Source organism: Bubalus kerabau, chromosome 12 (genome assembly GCF_029407905.1).
Source record: "Bubalus kerabau isolate K-KA32 ecotype Philippines breed swamp buffalo chromosome 12, PCC_UOA_SB_1v2, whole genome shotgun sequence".
Classification (NCBI taxonomy): domain Eukaryota; kingdom Metazoa; phylum Chordata; class Mammalia; order Artiodactyla; family Bovidae; genus Bubalus; species Bubalus kerabau.
Genome location: NC_073635.1, coordinates 72220112 through 72235586, shown reverse-complemented (window position 1 = coordinate 72235586; position 15475 = coordinate 72220112). Strand labels below are relative to the sequence as shown.

The 15475-nt window shown below is 42.5% G+C and overlaps 1 protein-coding gene across 1 annotated transcript in view; it reads right to left on the bottom strand.

Moving 5' to 3' along the window:
- LOC129624244 (ATP-binding cassette sub-family C member 4-like) overlaps window positions 1-15475 on the bottom strand; it is a 234862-nt gene that overhangs the window by 147052 nt on the left and 72335 nt on the right. The window contains 2 exon segments of the mRNA XM_055541905.1: window positions 8109-8199; window positions 8423-8517. Of these exon segments, the coding sequence (XP_055397880.1) occupies window positions 8109-8199; window positions 8423-8517 (186 nt within the window).

Genomic DNA, 15475 nt, shown 5'->3' with positions numbered 1-15475 from the left:
GGCTCTTTAGTTCCTCTTCACTTTCTTCCATAAGGGTGGTGTCATCTGCATATCTGAGGTTACTGATATTTCTCCCAGAAATCTTGATTCCAGCTTGTGCTTCTTCCAGCCCAGCATTTCTACATATAAGTTAAATAAGCAGGGTGACAATATACAGCTTTGACGTACTCCTTTTCCTGTTTAGAACCAGTTTGTTGTTCCATGTCCAGTTCTAACTGTTGCTTCCTGACCTGCATATATGTTTCTCAAGAGGCAGGTCAGGTGGTCTGGTATTCCAATCTCTTTCAGAATTTTCCACAGTTTATTGTGATCCATGCAGTCAAAGGCTTTGGCATAGTCAATGAAGCAGAAATAGACGTTTTGCTGGAACTCTCTTGCTTTTTCGATGATCCAGCAGATATTGGCAATTTGATCTCTGGTTCCTCTGCCTTTTCTAAAATCAGCTTAAACCTCTGGAAGTTCATGGTTCACGTATTGCTGAAGCCTGGCTTGGATAATTTTGAGCATTACTTTACTAGCGTGTGAGATGAGTGCAATTGTGTTGTAGTTTGAGCATTCTTTGGCATTGCCTTTCTTTGGGATTGGAATGAAAACTGACCTTTTCCAGTCCTGTGGCCACTGCTGAGTTGTTCAAATTTACTGACATATTGAGTGCAGCACTTTCACAGCATCATCTTTCAGGATTTGTAATAGCTCAACTGGAATTCCATCACCTCCACTAGCTTTGTTCATAGTGATGCTTTCTAAGGCCCACTTGACTTCGAATTTTAAGATGTCTGGTTCTAGGTGAGTGATCACACCATTGTGATTATCTGGGTCATGAAGATCTTTTATGTACAGTTCTTCTGTGTATTCTTGCCATCTCTCCTTAATATTTTCTGCTTCTGTTAGGTCCATACCTTTTCTGTCCTTTATCGAGCCTGTCCACATGAAATGTTTCCTTGGTATCTCTAATTTTCTTGAAGCGATCTCTAGTCTTTCCCATTCTGTTGTTTTCCTCTATTTCTTTGCATTGATCACTGAGAAAGGCTTTCTTATCTCTCCTTGCTATTCTTTAGAACTGTGCATTCAGATATTTATATCTTTCCTTTTCTCCTTTGCTTTTGTCTTCTCTTCTTTTCACAGCTATTTGTAAGGCCTCCTCAGGCAGATATTTTGCTTTTTTCATGGGGATGGTCTTGATCCCTGTCTCCTCTACAGTGTCACAAACCTCCGTCCATAGTTCGTCAGGCACTCTATGTATCAGATCTCATCCCTTAAATCTATTTCGCAATTCCACTGTGTAATCATAAGGGATTTGATTCAGGTATGACATAAGGTCATACCTGACTTTCTAGTGGTTTTCCCTACTTTCTTCAATTTAAGTCTGAATTTGGCAATAAGGAGTTCATGATCTCAGCCACAGTCAGCTCCTGGTCTTGTTTTTGTTGACTGTATAGAGCTTCTCCATCTTTGGCTGCAAAGAATATAATCAATCTGATTTTGGTGTTGACCATCTGATGATGTCCATATGTAGAGTCTTCTCTTGTGTTGTTGGAAGAGGGACTGCAGCTCAGTCCCTCTCATGAGCCTGATGTCAGATGAGTGACAAAACCTTAGTTTCTTCATCTCAAAACAAGGCCAAGGACAACTCACCTATGGGTTCTGAGCAATCAAACCACCAATCCACTCAGTATATGTCAGCCCCCCTTTTCCACTCCTCCCTAACCATGAGCAGTCATGTGCTTTGGACTCATGACAGAAAAGTCCTAAGGGGACACTCTGGACACTGGGTCTTGATCAGAAGCAAGACACAAGGATGTAAATACATACACCATTGCTTCATTAAGTCCAACAGGATGCATTTTTCCCTTTGCATGACAAATGTTCAGCATTTGTATCTAAGATTCCTGAGTGAGTAAACCTCTTCAGACTTAGTACTAAAGCTTTTAATGGAACTGTTTCTCCTTAATTCATAATTACTTGCAAATAGTCCCTGAAGGCAGATGTTAATAAAATCTGATGGTATTCTATGTCCAAGATGGAGCAACCCAGAATTGGTAAAATGTTTGCTTCCTAACATTCCATCAGAGATGAAGTAACATAAATAATTAAAACAAAGTGGCCAATTAATGACTTTGAAATTTTCCTAAATAATTGCCAACATCCACTAGATCATCAAAAAAGCAAGAAAGTTCCAGCAAAACGTCTATTTCTGCTTCATTGACTATGCCAAAGCCTTTGACGGTGTGGATCACAATAAACTGTGGAAAATTCTGAAAGAGGTTGAAATACCAGACCACCTGACCTGCCTCTTGAGAAACCTATATGCTGGTCAGGAAGCAACAGTCAGAACTGGACATGGAACAACAGACTGATTCCAAATAGGAAAAGGAGTACGTCAAGGCTGTATATTGTCACCCTGTTTATTTAACTTATATACAGAGTACATCATGAGAAATGTTGGGCTGGAAGAAACATAAGCTGGAATCAAGATTGTTGGGAGAAATATCAGTAACCTCAGATATGCTGATGACATCACCCTTATGGCAGAAAGTGAAGAGGAACTACAAAGCCTCTTGATGAAAATGAAAGAGGAGAGTGAAAAAGTTAGCTTAAAGCTCAACATTCAGAAAACGAAGATCATGGCATCTGGTCCCATCACTTCATGGGAAATAGATGGGGAAACAGTGGAAACAGTATCAGACTTTATTTTTGGGGGCTCCAAAATCACTGCATATGGGGACTTCAGCCATGAAATTAAAAGATGCGTACTCCTTGGAAGAAAAGTTATGACCAACCTAGACAGCATATTGAAAAGCAGAGACACTACTTTGCCAACAAAGGTCCGTCTAGTCAAGGCTATGGTTTTTCCAGTAGTCATGTATGGATGTGAGAGTTGGACTGTGAAGAAAGCTGAGTGCTGAAGAATTGATGCTTTTGAACTGTGGTGTTGGAGAAGACCCTTGAGAGTCCCTTGGACTGCAAGGAGATCCAACCAGTCCATTCTGAAGGAGATCAGCCCTGGGATTTGTTTGGAAGGAATGATGCTAAAGGTGAAACGCCAGTACTTTGGCCACCTCACGCTAAGAGTTGACTCATTGGAAAAGTTTCTGATGCTGGGAGGGATTGGGGGCAGGAGGAGAAGGGGACGACAGAGGATGAGATGGCTAAATGGCATCACCAACTCGATGTGTGTGAGTTTGAGTGAATTCCAGGAGTTAGTGATGGACAGGGAGGCCTGGCGTGCTGCAATTCATGAGGTAGCAAAGAGTCAGACAGAGCAACTGAACTGAAACTGAACTGAATGCTTTTTATCCATCTCTAAAAAGATAGACTATTTTTCAAGTTTCAGAGTAAAGATTTCCAAGTTATTTCCTAAAAATGATTGATTCAGAAACAAGTTAACTGTTAACTCTATATAAGTGCTGTGTTATTTCTCTTTATTGGGTTGGCCACAAAGTTCCTTTGGTTTTTCCATAACATCTTACAGAAAAAACCAGCTGAACTTTTTGGCCAATCCATTATCATTCTATATAGGGACTATTTTAAGAGGAGACACATTCTATGGTAGAGGGGATACAAATACCTTCATCCATTCAATCAGCAGAGGTTTACTGAGGTGCCACTCCCTTGACTTACATCGCAGGTCAAAAAAGCAGACACTACTTTGCACCATGTAAAAGGGGGATACACTGATCGAATATAGGAAATGTACTATCAGGCCATGATGTGTGCTCTGAAGAAAAAGTAAGGGGGCTGCTGTCTTAGATGGGGAGACATGGGAGCCCTGAGATTCTCTGGGGAAACATCCCTGGAAGAAGACACAGCAGGTGCAGGGGTCTGGGACAGAACATGCTAGGCTGAGGCAACTTCCTGCAATCACAGCTTCTAGGGGGTGGGGAGACTCATAAATGGTCAAATGCATCCACTGAGGGCTGTGGGAAGACAGAGGGCATGGGCACCCCCTGGAGGAGTGGGAGGGAATGGCAGGTCCTGTCTTCCATCTTCCTTCTGTGTCCTGGCACACTGCTCCCTCCCTGGCTCTGGGACAGCGGGGCCAGTATGTATTGACAGACAGGGGTGAGAAAGGACCCCCACGACGCCAGCACAGTGGAATACCGAGTTGGTATGGGGATGAGCTGGAAAGGCTGATGGGGGCAGATGGCAAAGAAGCCTATTCTCTGAGGACCTGGAGTTGCTTCCTGAACATGGCGGGGATGGGAGGGGAGAGCAGGGCGAGGTCTATGAAGGGCTGGAGTAGAAGGGTGAGCTGCATAGACAGCAACATGGAAGTCTGATCAGGACAGACCTGAAAAGCTGATGACGCAGGAGTCTGGTGATGTGGGGCTGAACCAGGAGAGGATCCATGGCTGGACACAAGTGAGACTGAATCAGCTCATCTAAGGACTCTCACTTCTATAGGTAATAGAACCCACTTAATCATCACAAAATATAGTTATAAAAATCACAAATATTAGTAACCTGGTATATATTAATATATTCATGACTAAAGGAAGCTGATAATGGCAAGTAGAAGTGTGATTCATTCACTTTTAATAGAAAATATTCACCACGACTAAGCTTCAACATGACCACCATTTCTCATAGCCTATTGTTCCATCCAGTTGCCTAACTCATTGAGAACATTCTCAGTTGCTGTTGAGTGATTTCCTAAACTGCCTTTGTGATCCCTGCCCTAAGTTTCCCCGGAGAATGTGGTTCTGATTAGCAAAGAACTATTAACAAGCTTGCTTCTATCAAGTGTACATCCAAGGTTATTAAACTGAAAGGTTGGAAAGGACTTTATAAACATGTTATAAACACCTCACCTTTATAAACATCTGAGGGAGTTTTTGTGTTCAGCACACTGATACACAACAATCAGTAAGCTTTCCCTTCCCCTCCCTGTGACACAGACACAAGAGCCAGCAAAAACTGCTCTTGCAGTGATGGGGAACTTTTGCAGATAGAAGACATTTGCAAGTTCAGGGTGGGGCGCTGGGAACAGGGAGGCTGAGCTACTCATGATGCCAGGAGAGTGGGGGATGGAAATTCATGTCTCAGTACTAGTACTCCATCACTGAACTCATGACAAGCCACAAGGCACTTCCTAAGAGAAAAGTCATCAGTGAAAGCGTTGGTCACTTAGTCGTGTCTGACTCTTTGCAACCCCATGGCCTGTAGCCTGCCAGAACCTTCTGTCCATGAGGATTCTCCAGGCAAGTATAGTACTGTGCCCTGCTCCAGGGGATCTTCTTGACCCAAGGATTGAATCCAGGTCTCTTGCATTGCAGGCAGATTCTTTACCATCTGAGCCACTAGGTACTTTAAATAAGAGAAACTTTATCAAATTAGAATCAAAAGAGGGTGGGAAAGATGGGGGTCAGATCAGAAAGTGGGAGGCCATGCCACGTGTCAGCTGCCCTACTCTCTTTTGTTCTGAAGACTCAATGCTAATGTGTAATTTTTGTGAGTGGTAAAATATATATAACATGAAATTTACCATTTTAACTATTTTTTGTGCATAGAGCTCAATGGCATTAAGTACATTCACATTATTGTGTAACCATCACCACCATCCATCTCCAGAGATCTTTCATTGCTCCAACACTAAGCACCTTTCACATACAGTCTTCAGTGGTACCTGCCTCATGACCCCTGCTTAACGGATGTGGAATCCCAGCTCCTCATATCCAGATCTCAAAGCTCCTCATCTCTCTCTCTCACTCACTCCACTGATCTGCTTGTCTCTTTACTTTGCTATTTAGGACTTGCTGTGAATGAATTCTGTTCCCCCCAAAATTCATACAATGGCACATTGACCACCAGAACCTTAGAATCTGGTGACAGAATCTTTAAAGAGCTAACTGTTACCCTTAATTAGAGTGGGTCTAATCCAATCTGACCAGTGTCCTTAGAAGAGGAACTAAGATATAAGGACAGAAACACAGGGGTGTGCATGAACAGAGGGAGGACTATGTCTGAGGACACAGTGAGGAAGCTGTCATCAGAAGATAAGGAGAAGGTCTAAGGAGAAACCAAACTGCCCACACCTTGATCATGAGAGTCTAGCCTTTAGAACTGTGAGAGAATGAAATTCTATTATTTTCGCACTGCTCCCCCGGCCCTGTCATCTCTAACCACCTGCTGTGACTGAATGTTTGTGCCCTCAAAATACATACATTGAAACCTAATCCACACTGTGAAGGTACTGGAGATGGGGCCATTGGGAGGTGAGGTCATGAGGGTGGAGTCTGCCTGAATGGGACTAGTGCCATTATAAAAGGGACCCACACGGCTCCCTCACCCCTTCCACCACATGAGGACACAGGAATTGGGTCCTCACCAGACACCAAATCTGCCAACACCTTCACCTTGGACTTTCCCAGGCTCTGGTCTCTGTGAGAGCAGCCTGGACAGACACAGCCCTAGCAAACTAACACAGAACCTGACAGCAAGAATTCCTGAACAGCTTCTCTCTGCTGTACAACCTGTCTCCTCCAGGCGAGGATGTGCCTTCTGTTCTCACAGCCTTGCTTCCTGTGCTTCTACTCTTCCTCCAGCAAAAGGAACTGGGTCTTATTTTCAACCTCTACATACATACCCAGCCTTCACGTCCCCAGGGCACTTCCCACCCAGCCCGGGGCACAGGGAGGTTTCCAACATCCACTTTCATTCAGCACTTACTATCCTGTATGCTGCTAAGTCACCTCAGTCATGTCCAACTCTGTGCGACCCCATAGATGGCAGCCCAACAGGCTCCCCCGTCCCTGGGATTCTCCAAGCAAGAACATTGGAGTGGGTTGTCATTTCCTTCTCCAATGCATGAAAGTGAAAAGTGAAAGTGAAGTCACTCAGTAGTGTCCGACTCTTTGCAACCACATGGACTGCAGTCCCAGGCTCCTCTGTCCATGGGATTTTCCAGGCAAGAGTACTGGAGTGGGGCACCATCACCTTCTCCTACTATCCTGTGTAGAAACCTCTAAACCCTGACTCAGCTGACCTTTTCCAAGGCATCTGTCTTAACAAGCTCCACATTGTTCCTCAGAGGCAGAAATGAGAGCTGGGCATCCTAGTCTCCCTTAGTCTGCCCATTGTGGGTCCTTCCCCTCTCCTGGCTCTCCATCCTCCTTGTAAACTAAGAAGTTTTGTGCAGGGACATCTGTAAGGGCATTGATCCCAGTGCACACAGCAGGGCATTAATAAGTGCAGCTGGAAGGCTTGTTGGCTTTAACAAGGTGGACAACAGCAAGGTAAGCAACCATGGGGTAGATGTGGATGCTGTTTTAGCAAAAGCAAGCTCATGTGGCTTTCAAAAAGCCCAGTCTAGACTCCATCAGAGGCTTCAGTCAGCGTGATTAGGACATATTATTCACAGAAAGGCATAAGAGTTGTTCTAGTTCAGTCATTCTGTGGCCAGGCAAGAGCAATTTGTATTCCAGAAACACAAAAATGAGAGTCAAGATTTCCACCCAGATTCTAGATCTCTAGTTCCACATTCAGATTAACCCTACATCATGGGTCTAAGTATTGATTCAAATAAGCATCCATGAAACAATGCTAAATGATTAAATTCATACTTAGATGTGGAATAAGTTAGTCTTAATTCTAGGCCTTATTAAGAATTTCCAAACCTACAGAATAATAAGCATAAACCAACAGGGCCTTTCCACAGAAGCCCTGTGTCGGTACCGAAAATTTTGCTTCTAATGTGCCTTAAACACATGATGGAGGAAAAGGACTGACACTAATACTAGGTTACAGGGTCCAACTCTATGATTTAAAAACCATTCATCATCTTTCTTACTTAAAGCGTATGGGTCCATCACAGTGTCTGGTTATCAACTGCAGGTCACAAGGAAATCTCCCATCTATTCCTCACTCCCTAAAGCACAGACCCCACTGTCCTTCACACATTGGAAGCACCTTCTGTATTTTCCTGTCCTGACCTCATCATGATGTGAAATTTCTCTATGATGGATCTTCTGTGGAGGGAAAGGAGGGGAGAGAGTGACACCAGGGCAGAGCAAGCTGAGTCTCCTGGAGCACAAAGGCTTTCCTGAGCTCTCTTCCCCAATCTCTACAGGGTTCCTGGAAAGCAGAGATGATAGAAAATAGGAGCAAACTCACTGTTCGAACAAGTACCTGCTGACTCCTGCATCCACTGCGCTGAGCGGATCATCCAGGAGGTAGATGTCTGTGTCCTGATACACGGCTCTAGAAAACAGAGAGAGATGTCAGGAGAGGGCATGTCACACTTCCTGGGTCTCATCTCTGAATCATGATGGCGTCCAATGACTCCAAGTTCATTCCAAGAGCTCAGGGAAAGGGCCAAGACCCTGCTTGACACAGGCCCACCTTGTGAGCAGGGTCTGCATGCTCATGTCCACTAGGAGTCGCAGAGGAGGAGGGGCAGGATGGCAACTTAAACCCTATTTACCTGGCGAGGCTGACCCAGGCTTTCTGTCCTTCACTCAGCGGGGTTCCCCGGTCTCCTATCTCAGTTAGATCATTTTCCTTCAAAAGCTGTAAATCCTGCATGGAGATAGAAAAGGAGAAGGGAAAAAAAAAAAAAAAAAAAGATCTAAAATATGTTCTGCTCCTGCCATCCTAACTTTTTAGCATCAGTTCTCCGCACAGTGTTTGATCAACAACAATGAGTATATTTCATAGTGGCTAAACCATAACACTGAACAATTTAAAAAATCCTCAGGTTTTTTTTTGTTTGTTTGTTTGTTTTCATTCAGTAGTGTTTCACATTTATGCATCTGAACATTCTAACAGATATTTATTGTGGATCAGTATACACCAGGCATTGTTCTGGGCACAATGAATTCAGCCACGAGGAAACAAAGCCTCTAGAGTTTCTCTCCACAGTGGGGGATGAACAATAAGGAAAATTAACCTGAGTGCAAGTACTGAGGATGAGAAGGAAAAGGAAGTGGACTCAGGGGTTGGAGAGTAAAGGAGGCAAGTGAGTCCACACTGGGGTGTGAGGGCTCTGCTCAGAGGGCGGGTGAGCAGATCCAGGGGAGAGGGAGGGGCTCAGGCAGACCTGGAGAGGCTGCTCCACACAGAGGGATGGGCAAGTGCAGGGGCCACAGGGAGGTGCAGGGGCCACAGGGAGTTCAGGACAAGCAAGGAGGCAGGAGAGCGGAGCTGAGTAAGAATGAGGGAAGTGAGGGCAGAGACAGAGCAGGAGGAGCCTGGGGTCACTCCAGTATCAGGAGGAGAGGGAGAAGGGAGGACTGACCTGGTCTGAGATTTCTACAGAATCACTCCTGTGCTTTGCAGAAAACAAGCAGTAAGGGAGAATGAGTGAGGATAGATACAAGTGTGGAGGCTACTGGAATAATCTAAGTGAGAGATGATGGTGGCCAGGACCACAGTGGGAGCAGCAGGGATGGAGAGATGGAGCACTCTCCAGACACATTCTGAAGGCAGAGTCTGTAAGACCTACTGATGGGATGGGTGTGGGTTGTAAGAAGAGCACCATGGTGTTTGGAGCATAAGGAAGAACAGGGTCACCATTTACTGAGCTGTTACTGATGAAAGTCAAAGTGAAAGTCACTTAGTCGTGTCTGACTCTTTGTGACTCCATGGAATTCTCCAGGCCAGAATACTGGAGTGGGTAGCCTTTCCCTTATCCAGGTGATCTTCCCAACCCAGGAATAAAACCCAGGTCTCCCACTTTGCAGGCAGATTCCTTATCAACTGAGCTATCAGGGAAGCTCTGCTACTGATGACTGATGCCTATTTTCTCATTAATCCAACAGGGGGACCCCATTCACAGTGTGAATCACAACATGCAAAGCTTGTGACCATGAGGATAAGAAAGAGAGTGTCTCCAACATAACCCTCTCTGACAGACACAAAGACACACAAACACACACAGGTTTCCTGCTCACTCAAAGCTTAACATGGGAGGATCAAATGAAAAGCAGCAATTGTTCTGTCATGAAAATTCATTATTTAATCTTATTTCTTCATCAAGCTCAGAAGTTAATACCATCTCTCCCTCCTGGTTTTCATACCATTTTAAGAAAGGCTCCAGCCATACATACACACACACTGTTTTCTAGACCTCCATTTCACTGTTGACAGTTCTTGCAAACTGTTATTAGTTTTTATCCTTTAATTGTATTAATGTATTTTTCTGGTTTCCTTCCCCAAATACCATCGCATTATAGCACAGAAATCGCAACATGCTCTAGAAAATTTCACTCTTTCATTTAGCTCAGTTCGAGCATAAGAAACAGGCTCTCTTCAACTCTGGTGGTAGGACTTTGAGTGTGTTGTTGACTTTGCAAATTATTAATGGACAAGTCCAAGATGGAAAGAACATTTTAAAGGACTTGAGATAAAATCCAAGTCAGGCTAATTTCCCAGCTACAATTTTCTGATTAGGTTAAAAGGAAAAGCCTGACTTGAGCATATATTACAATGCTTCCCACTGACAGGAAAGTGTTCTTAATCATTTTATTTTCCTCTAAGTTAAATTTAAATAATTTTCACTGAACAACAGATACACAAACTAGAGGCAAACTAGGAAATGAAGAAGCTGGTTTGATACCATCTACCAGAAACATATCAAGGGCCCTTCAGCGATGGTGGAGACTTAACAGTAGAAACGTTATGGAGCAGACTGTTGAAACAGATGATGAGCACACTGGCAGAGGAGGGCTGGATTCCAGAGTCAAACAATGGAAGCCCAGACCTTCCTTTACCTCTTGTCTTCCCTTTGGAATTGCCCCTCCTCTCACGGCCTGTCAATATCCTGCTCATCCTTCCAGGCTCAGCCCAAACACACTCTCCATGAAACCATCCTGGAGTCACTCTCTTCCTGCTGGGTTCCTAAGGCTTTGCTTACATTTCTTCTGAAGGACCTGTCCTATTCTGCTCAATAATTAGTATGCATGCACATAACTTCTCTCAGCTCCTGGTGGGTAAGGTCTGTGCACCAAGCACTGTGTTGGGCCCTAATACTGATTACCTTTAATCTTTGCAACAAGCTACCTGGTAAGTACTGACCCCATTTCCCAGATGAGGAAACTGAGACTAAATGAGGTCACATCACTGTTCTGAGGGTCAGTTCAGTTCAGTTGCTCAGTCGTGTCCAACTCTTTGGAACCCCATTGACTGCAGTGGGCCAGGCCTCCCTGTCCATTGCCCACTCCCGGAATTTACTCAGATTCATGTCCATTGAGTCGGTGATGCCATCAAACCATCTCATCCTCTGTCATCCTCTTTTCCGCCTGCCTTCAATCTTTCCCAGCATCAGGGTCTTTTCTAATGAGTCAGTTCTTCGTATCAGGTGGCCAAAGTATTGGAGTTTCAGCTTCAGCGTCAATCCTTCCAATGAACATTCTGGACTGATCTCCTTTAGGATGGACAGGTTGGATCTCCTTACAGTCCAAGGGACTCTCAAGAGTCTTCTCCAAGACCACAGTTCAAAAGCATCAATTCTTCAGTGTTCACCTTTCTTTATAGTCCAACTCTCACATCCATACATGACTATTGGAAAAACCATAGCTTTCACTAGATGGACCTTTGTTGGCAAGTAATGTCTCTGCTTTTTAATATGCTGTCTAGGTTGGTCATAACTTTCCTTCTGAGGAGTAACTGTCTTTAAATTTCATGGCTGAAATAAGCAACTGCAGTGATTTTGGAGCCCCAAAAAATAAAGCCTGTCACTGTTTCTACTGTTTCCCCCTCTATACGCCATGAAGTGAGGGAACCAGATGCCATGATCTTAGTTTTCTGAATGTTGAGATTTAAGCCAACTTTTTCACTCTCCTCTTTCACTTTCATAACAGGCTCTTTAGTTCTTCACTTCCTGCCATAAGGGTGGTGTCATCTGCATATCTGTTTTTTATATTTCTCTCAGCAATCTTGATTCTAACTTGTGTTTCATCCAGCCCAGCATTTCTCATGATGTACTCTGCATATAAGTTAAATAAGCACGGTGATAATATACAGCCTTGACATACTCCTTTCCTGATTTGGAACTAGTCTGTTGTTCCATGTCCAGTTCTAACTGTTGCTTCCTGACTTGCATACATATTTCTCAAGAGGCAGGCCAGGTGGTCTGGTATTTCCACCTCTTGAAGAATTTTCCAGAGTTTGTTGAGGTCCACACAGTCAAAGGTTTTGGCATAGTCAATAAAACAGAAATAGATGTTTTTCTGGAACTCTCTTGCTTTTTCGATGATCCAGCAGATGTTGGCAATTTGATCTCTGGTTTCTCTGCCTTTTCTAAAACCAGCTTGAGCATCTGGAAGTTCACAATTCACGTATTGCTGAAGCCTGGCTTGGAGAATTTTGAGCATTACTTTGCTAGCATGTGAGATGAATGCAACTGTGCGGTAGTTTGAGCATTCATTGGCATTGCCTTTCTTTGGGATTGGAATGAAAACTGACCTTTTCCAGTCCTGTGGCCACTGCTGAGTTTTCCAAATTTGCTGACATATTGAGTGAACCACTTTCACAGCATCATCTCTTAGGACTTGAAATAGCTCAACTGGAATTCCATCACCTCCACTAGCTTTTCTTGTAGTGATACTTCCTAAGGCCCACTTGACTTTGCATTCCAGGATGTCTGGCTCTAGGTGAGTGATCACACCATTGTGATTATCTGGGTGTTGAAGATCTTTTTTTGTATAGTTCTTGTGTGTATCCTTGCCACCTCTTCTTAATATCTTCTGCTTCTGTTAGGTCCATACCATTTCTGTCCTTTATTGTGCCAACTTTGCATGAAATGTTCCCTTGGTATCTCTAATTTTCTTGAAGAGATCTCTAGTCTTTCCCATTCTATTATTTTCCTCTTTTTATTTGCATTGATCACCGAGGAAAGCTTTCTTATCTCTCCTTGCTATTCTTTGGAACTCTGCATTCAAATGGGTATATCTTTCCTTTTCAGCTATTGAAGAGAAGAGCTAGAATCTGACCCAGCCCATGTCAGTTCAGAGACTTCTACTCTTTCACATCATACTGCCTCTAGTTTCCATGCTTATCCATGGTGTTGTGCTGCCTCTAAATTGAGGAAGTTTAGAAGTAAGAATTTCTTAAAAAGTGAGCAATGAATGAAGGTGTAAGGTGGCATGTAAACAAAGACCCTGACCAGGGTGTGCCTCTTTCTTCACCAGAAAAGCAAGGTCACGAAAGAAACAGGCACACCCTGGCTGGGTCTCTGGAATTTGTTTGGTTGGGGTTTTTTTAGAGTTGATTTTTTTTTTCCAGGTTTATTATTTATTGAAGGTTTTTCATGTTAATAAAGTCACATACATTAGATAATAAGACTAGAAAAAATAGTAATTAACAGATTCATAATTAGCCATGTGCACATATGCATGTGGTCTTTCTTCAGTGAAGCTCTAAAGCTCTTTTTTTTTTTTTTTTTTTAGGGGATTGTCAGCTTATTATTTACTTTTTTATTTTTTCACTTTACAATATTGTATTGGTTTTGCCATGAACTCTGTAGTTAGCATCGACTACATAAGGAAGGGGCCTATAGACCTTGAGAAGTACAAGCCAGATCAAGGAACTATCTGAAAATGAACTGACCCCACACTGTCCACAACAGCTCCAGAGAAAGTCCTAGATATATTTTTACTATTATCATTTTTTTAATTTGAACAATTTTTTAAATTATTTTTTAGCCCCCTATTACTCCTTTAATTTTCATTTTTATAACCTACTATTATCTTGCAAAATTATTATTGGAAAAGACTCTGATGCTGGGAGGGATTGGGGGCAGGAGGAGAAGGGGACGACAGAGGATGAGATGGCTGGATGGCATTACTGACTAGATGGATGTGAGTCTGAGTGAACTCCGGGAGTTGGTGATGGACAGGGAGGCCTGGCGTGCTGCAATTCATGGGGTTGCAAGGAGTCGGACACGACTGAGTGACTGATCTGATCTGATCTGATTATCTTGCAAAAAAAAAAAAAAAGACCTTATTTTTAAAGCAAACTTTATATATATATATATATATATATATATATATATATAATTTTTGTGACTTTTTTTTCTTTAATATTGTATTTTTGAGAATCTAACTTCTACTCTAGATTTTTAATCTTTGCTTTTTGGTATTTGTTATCAACTTTGTATCTTTAAGAACCCAATCTTCAGTGTCCATTTTTACTTGGGAGAGAGATCACTGGTCTCTGGAATTTGATCTGGGTGTCAGGAGCTGGAAGTGATTAAGGTAAAGGGGAAATGCCCAAATCTGTTTACTCCACACCCCACCTTCCATGGAATCTAGAGTTATGTAGAAACAGATCTGAACTTGAGCTGCAAATGCAGAGATGAGCTGTTTGACCCCCTCAAGTCTCAGTTTCTCCTACTATAAAATGAAGATAGGAACATCAAGGACACTCATAAAGAATTAATAAATCATATTCCTGTTTATGTGTGTGCATGTGCACATGTGAGAGACAGATACAAAAATGATTTGCACATGGACTCTGAATAAATAGGAGCTATTGTCTCACTGTTTCACATTTGTTTCCCCTCTTCTTTTCTTATGCAGTCTATGCACCATTTAATAAAAATCGAGCTCATTCCTCCTAACACAAGCCCAAGAGAAAGAAATAGCAGCCATTAAATGAATAATTCTGCTCTGTCCATATTATCATAAAATGCTGCTCACCTGATACCATCTATGATGTTCAAGCCATCGTTCAAGCAGAATTACTATTTTGTCACAAAGAGAGTTTGGAGCCTTTAACACCAAACCTTTGAAAGTCTGTCCCAGCCTTTTCCTCACAGTATAAAAGAGTAGTCAGATGTCCAGACTGCCTTGTAGAGACTAGGGGGAGCCCTTTGAAACTGTTTTTCACTGATGTTTATAACCCAAGAAAATAACAAACTATTTATTGGTATTTACATTTTTCTTTCTTTCTATCAAATTATATTCTATCAGATAAGTTTAGTTTTCCTCATTCATTCACTAATTTCATCTAAATCCTAACATAGAGTTAAACATTTCACTTTGCCATTTTCTGTGAAAATTGATGCCCTTTCTGAAAACAGTCTCTTCTCCAACAAAATGATGCAGTATTAAGAAGAAACATAAGTATTCTATTTTCTTTAAATAATAAATTATAAATCAAAAATGAAATAAAGAGGGAAACCTACAGACTGAAGGGATAGAGGAGGCAACAACTAAGCACAATGGGCAGACCTTACGTGGAATCTGATTCCAACGGTGAATGAGATTTCTCAGTGAGATGTCTAACAACATGTAAACTCAGATTAGAAGGTTGATGACATTCAGGAATTTGGGTTATTTTTCAGGTGAAATAATGTGGTGATTTTTTTTTTTTTCCCAAAGAGAAAAGATTTTTTTCTCTTAGAGGAAACTAATGAAATGTTGACAGATGAACTAATATGATGTCTAGGATCTCCTCCAGAATAATCTAGGTTGGGGGTGGGGCAGGCAGAAAGCAGGGGTAGAGATGCAGCAAGACCAGCCACCAGCTAATCCTG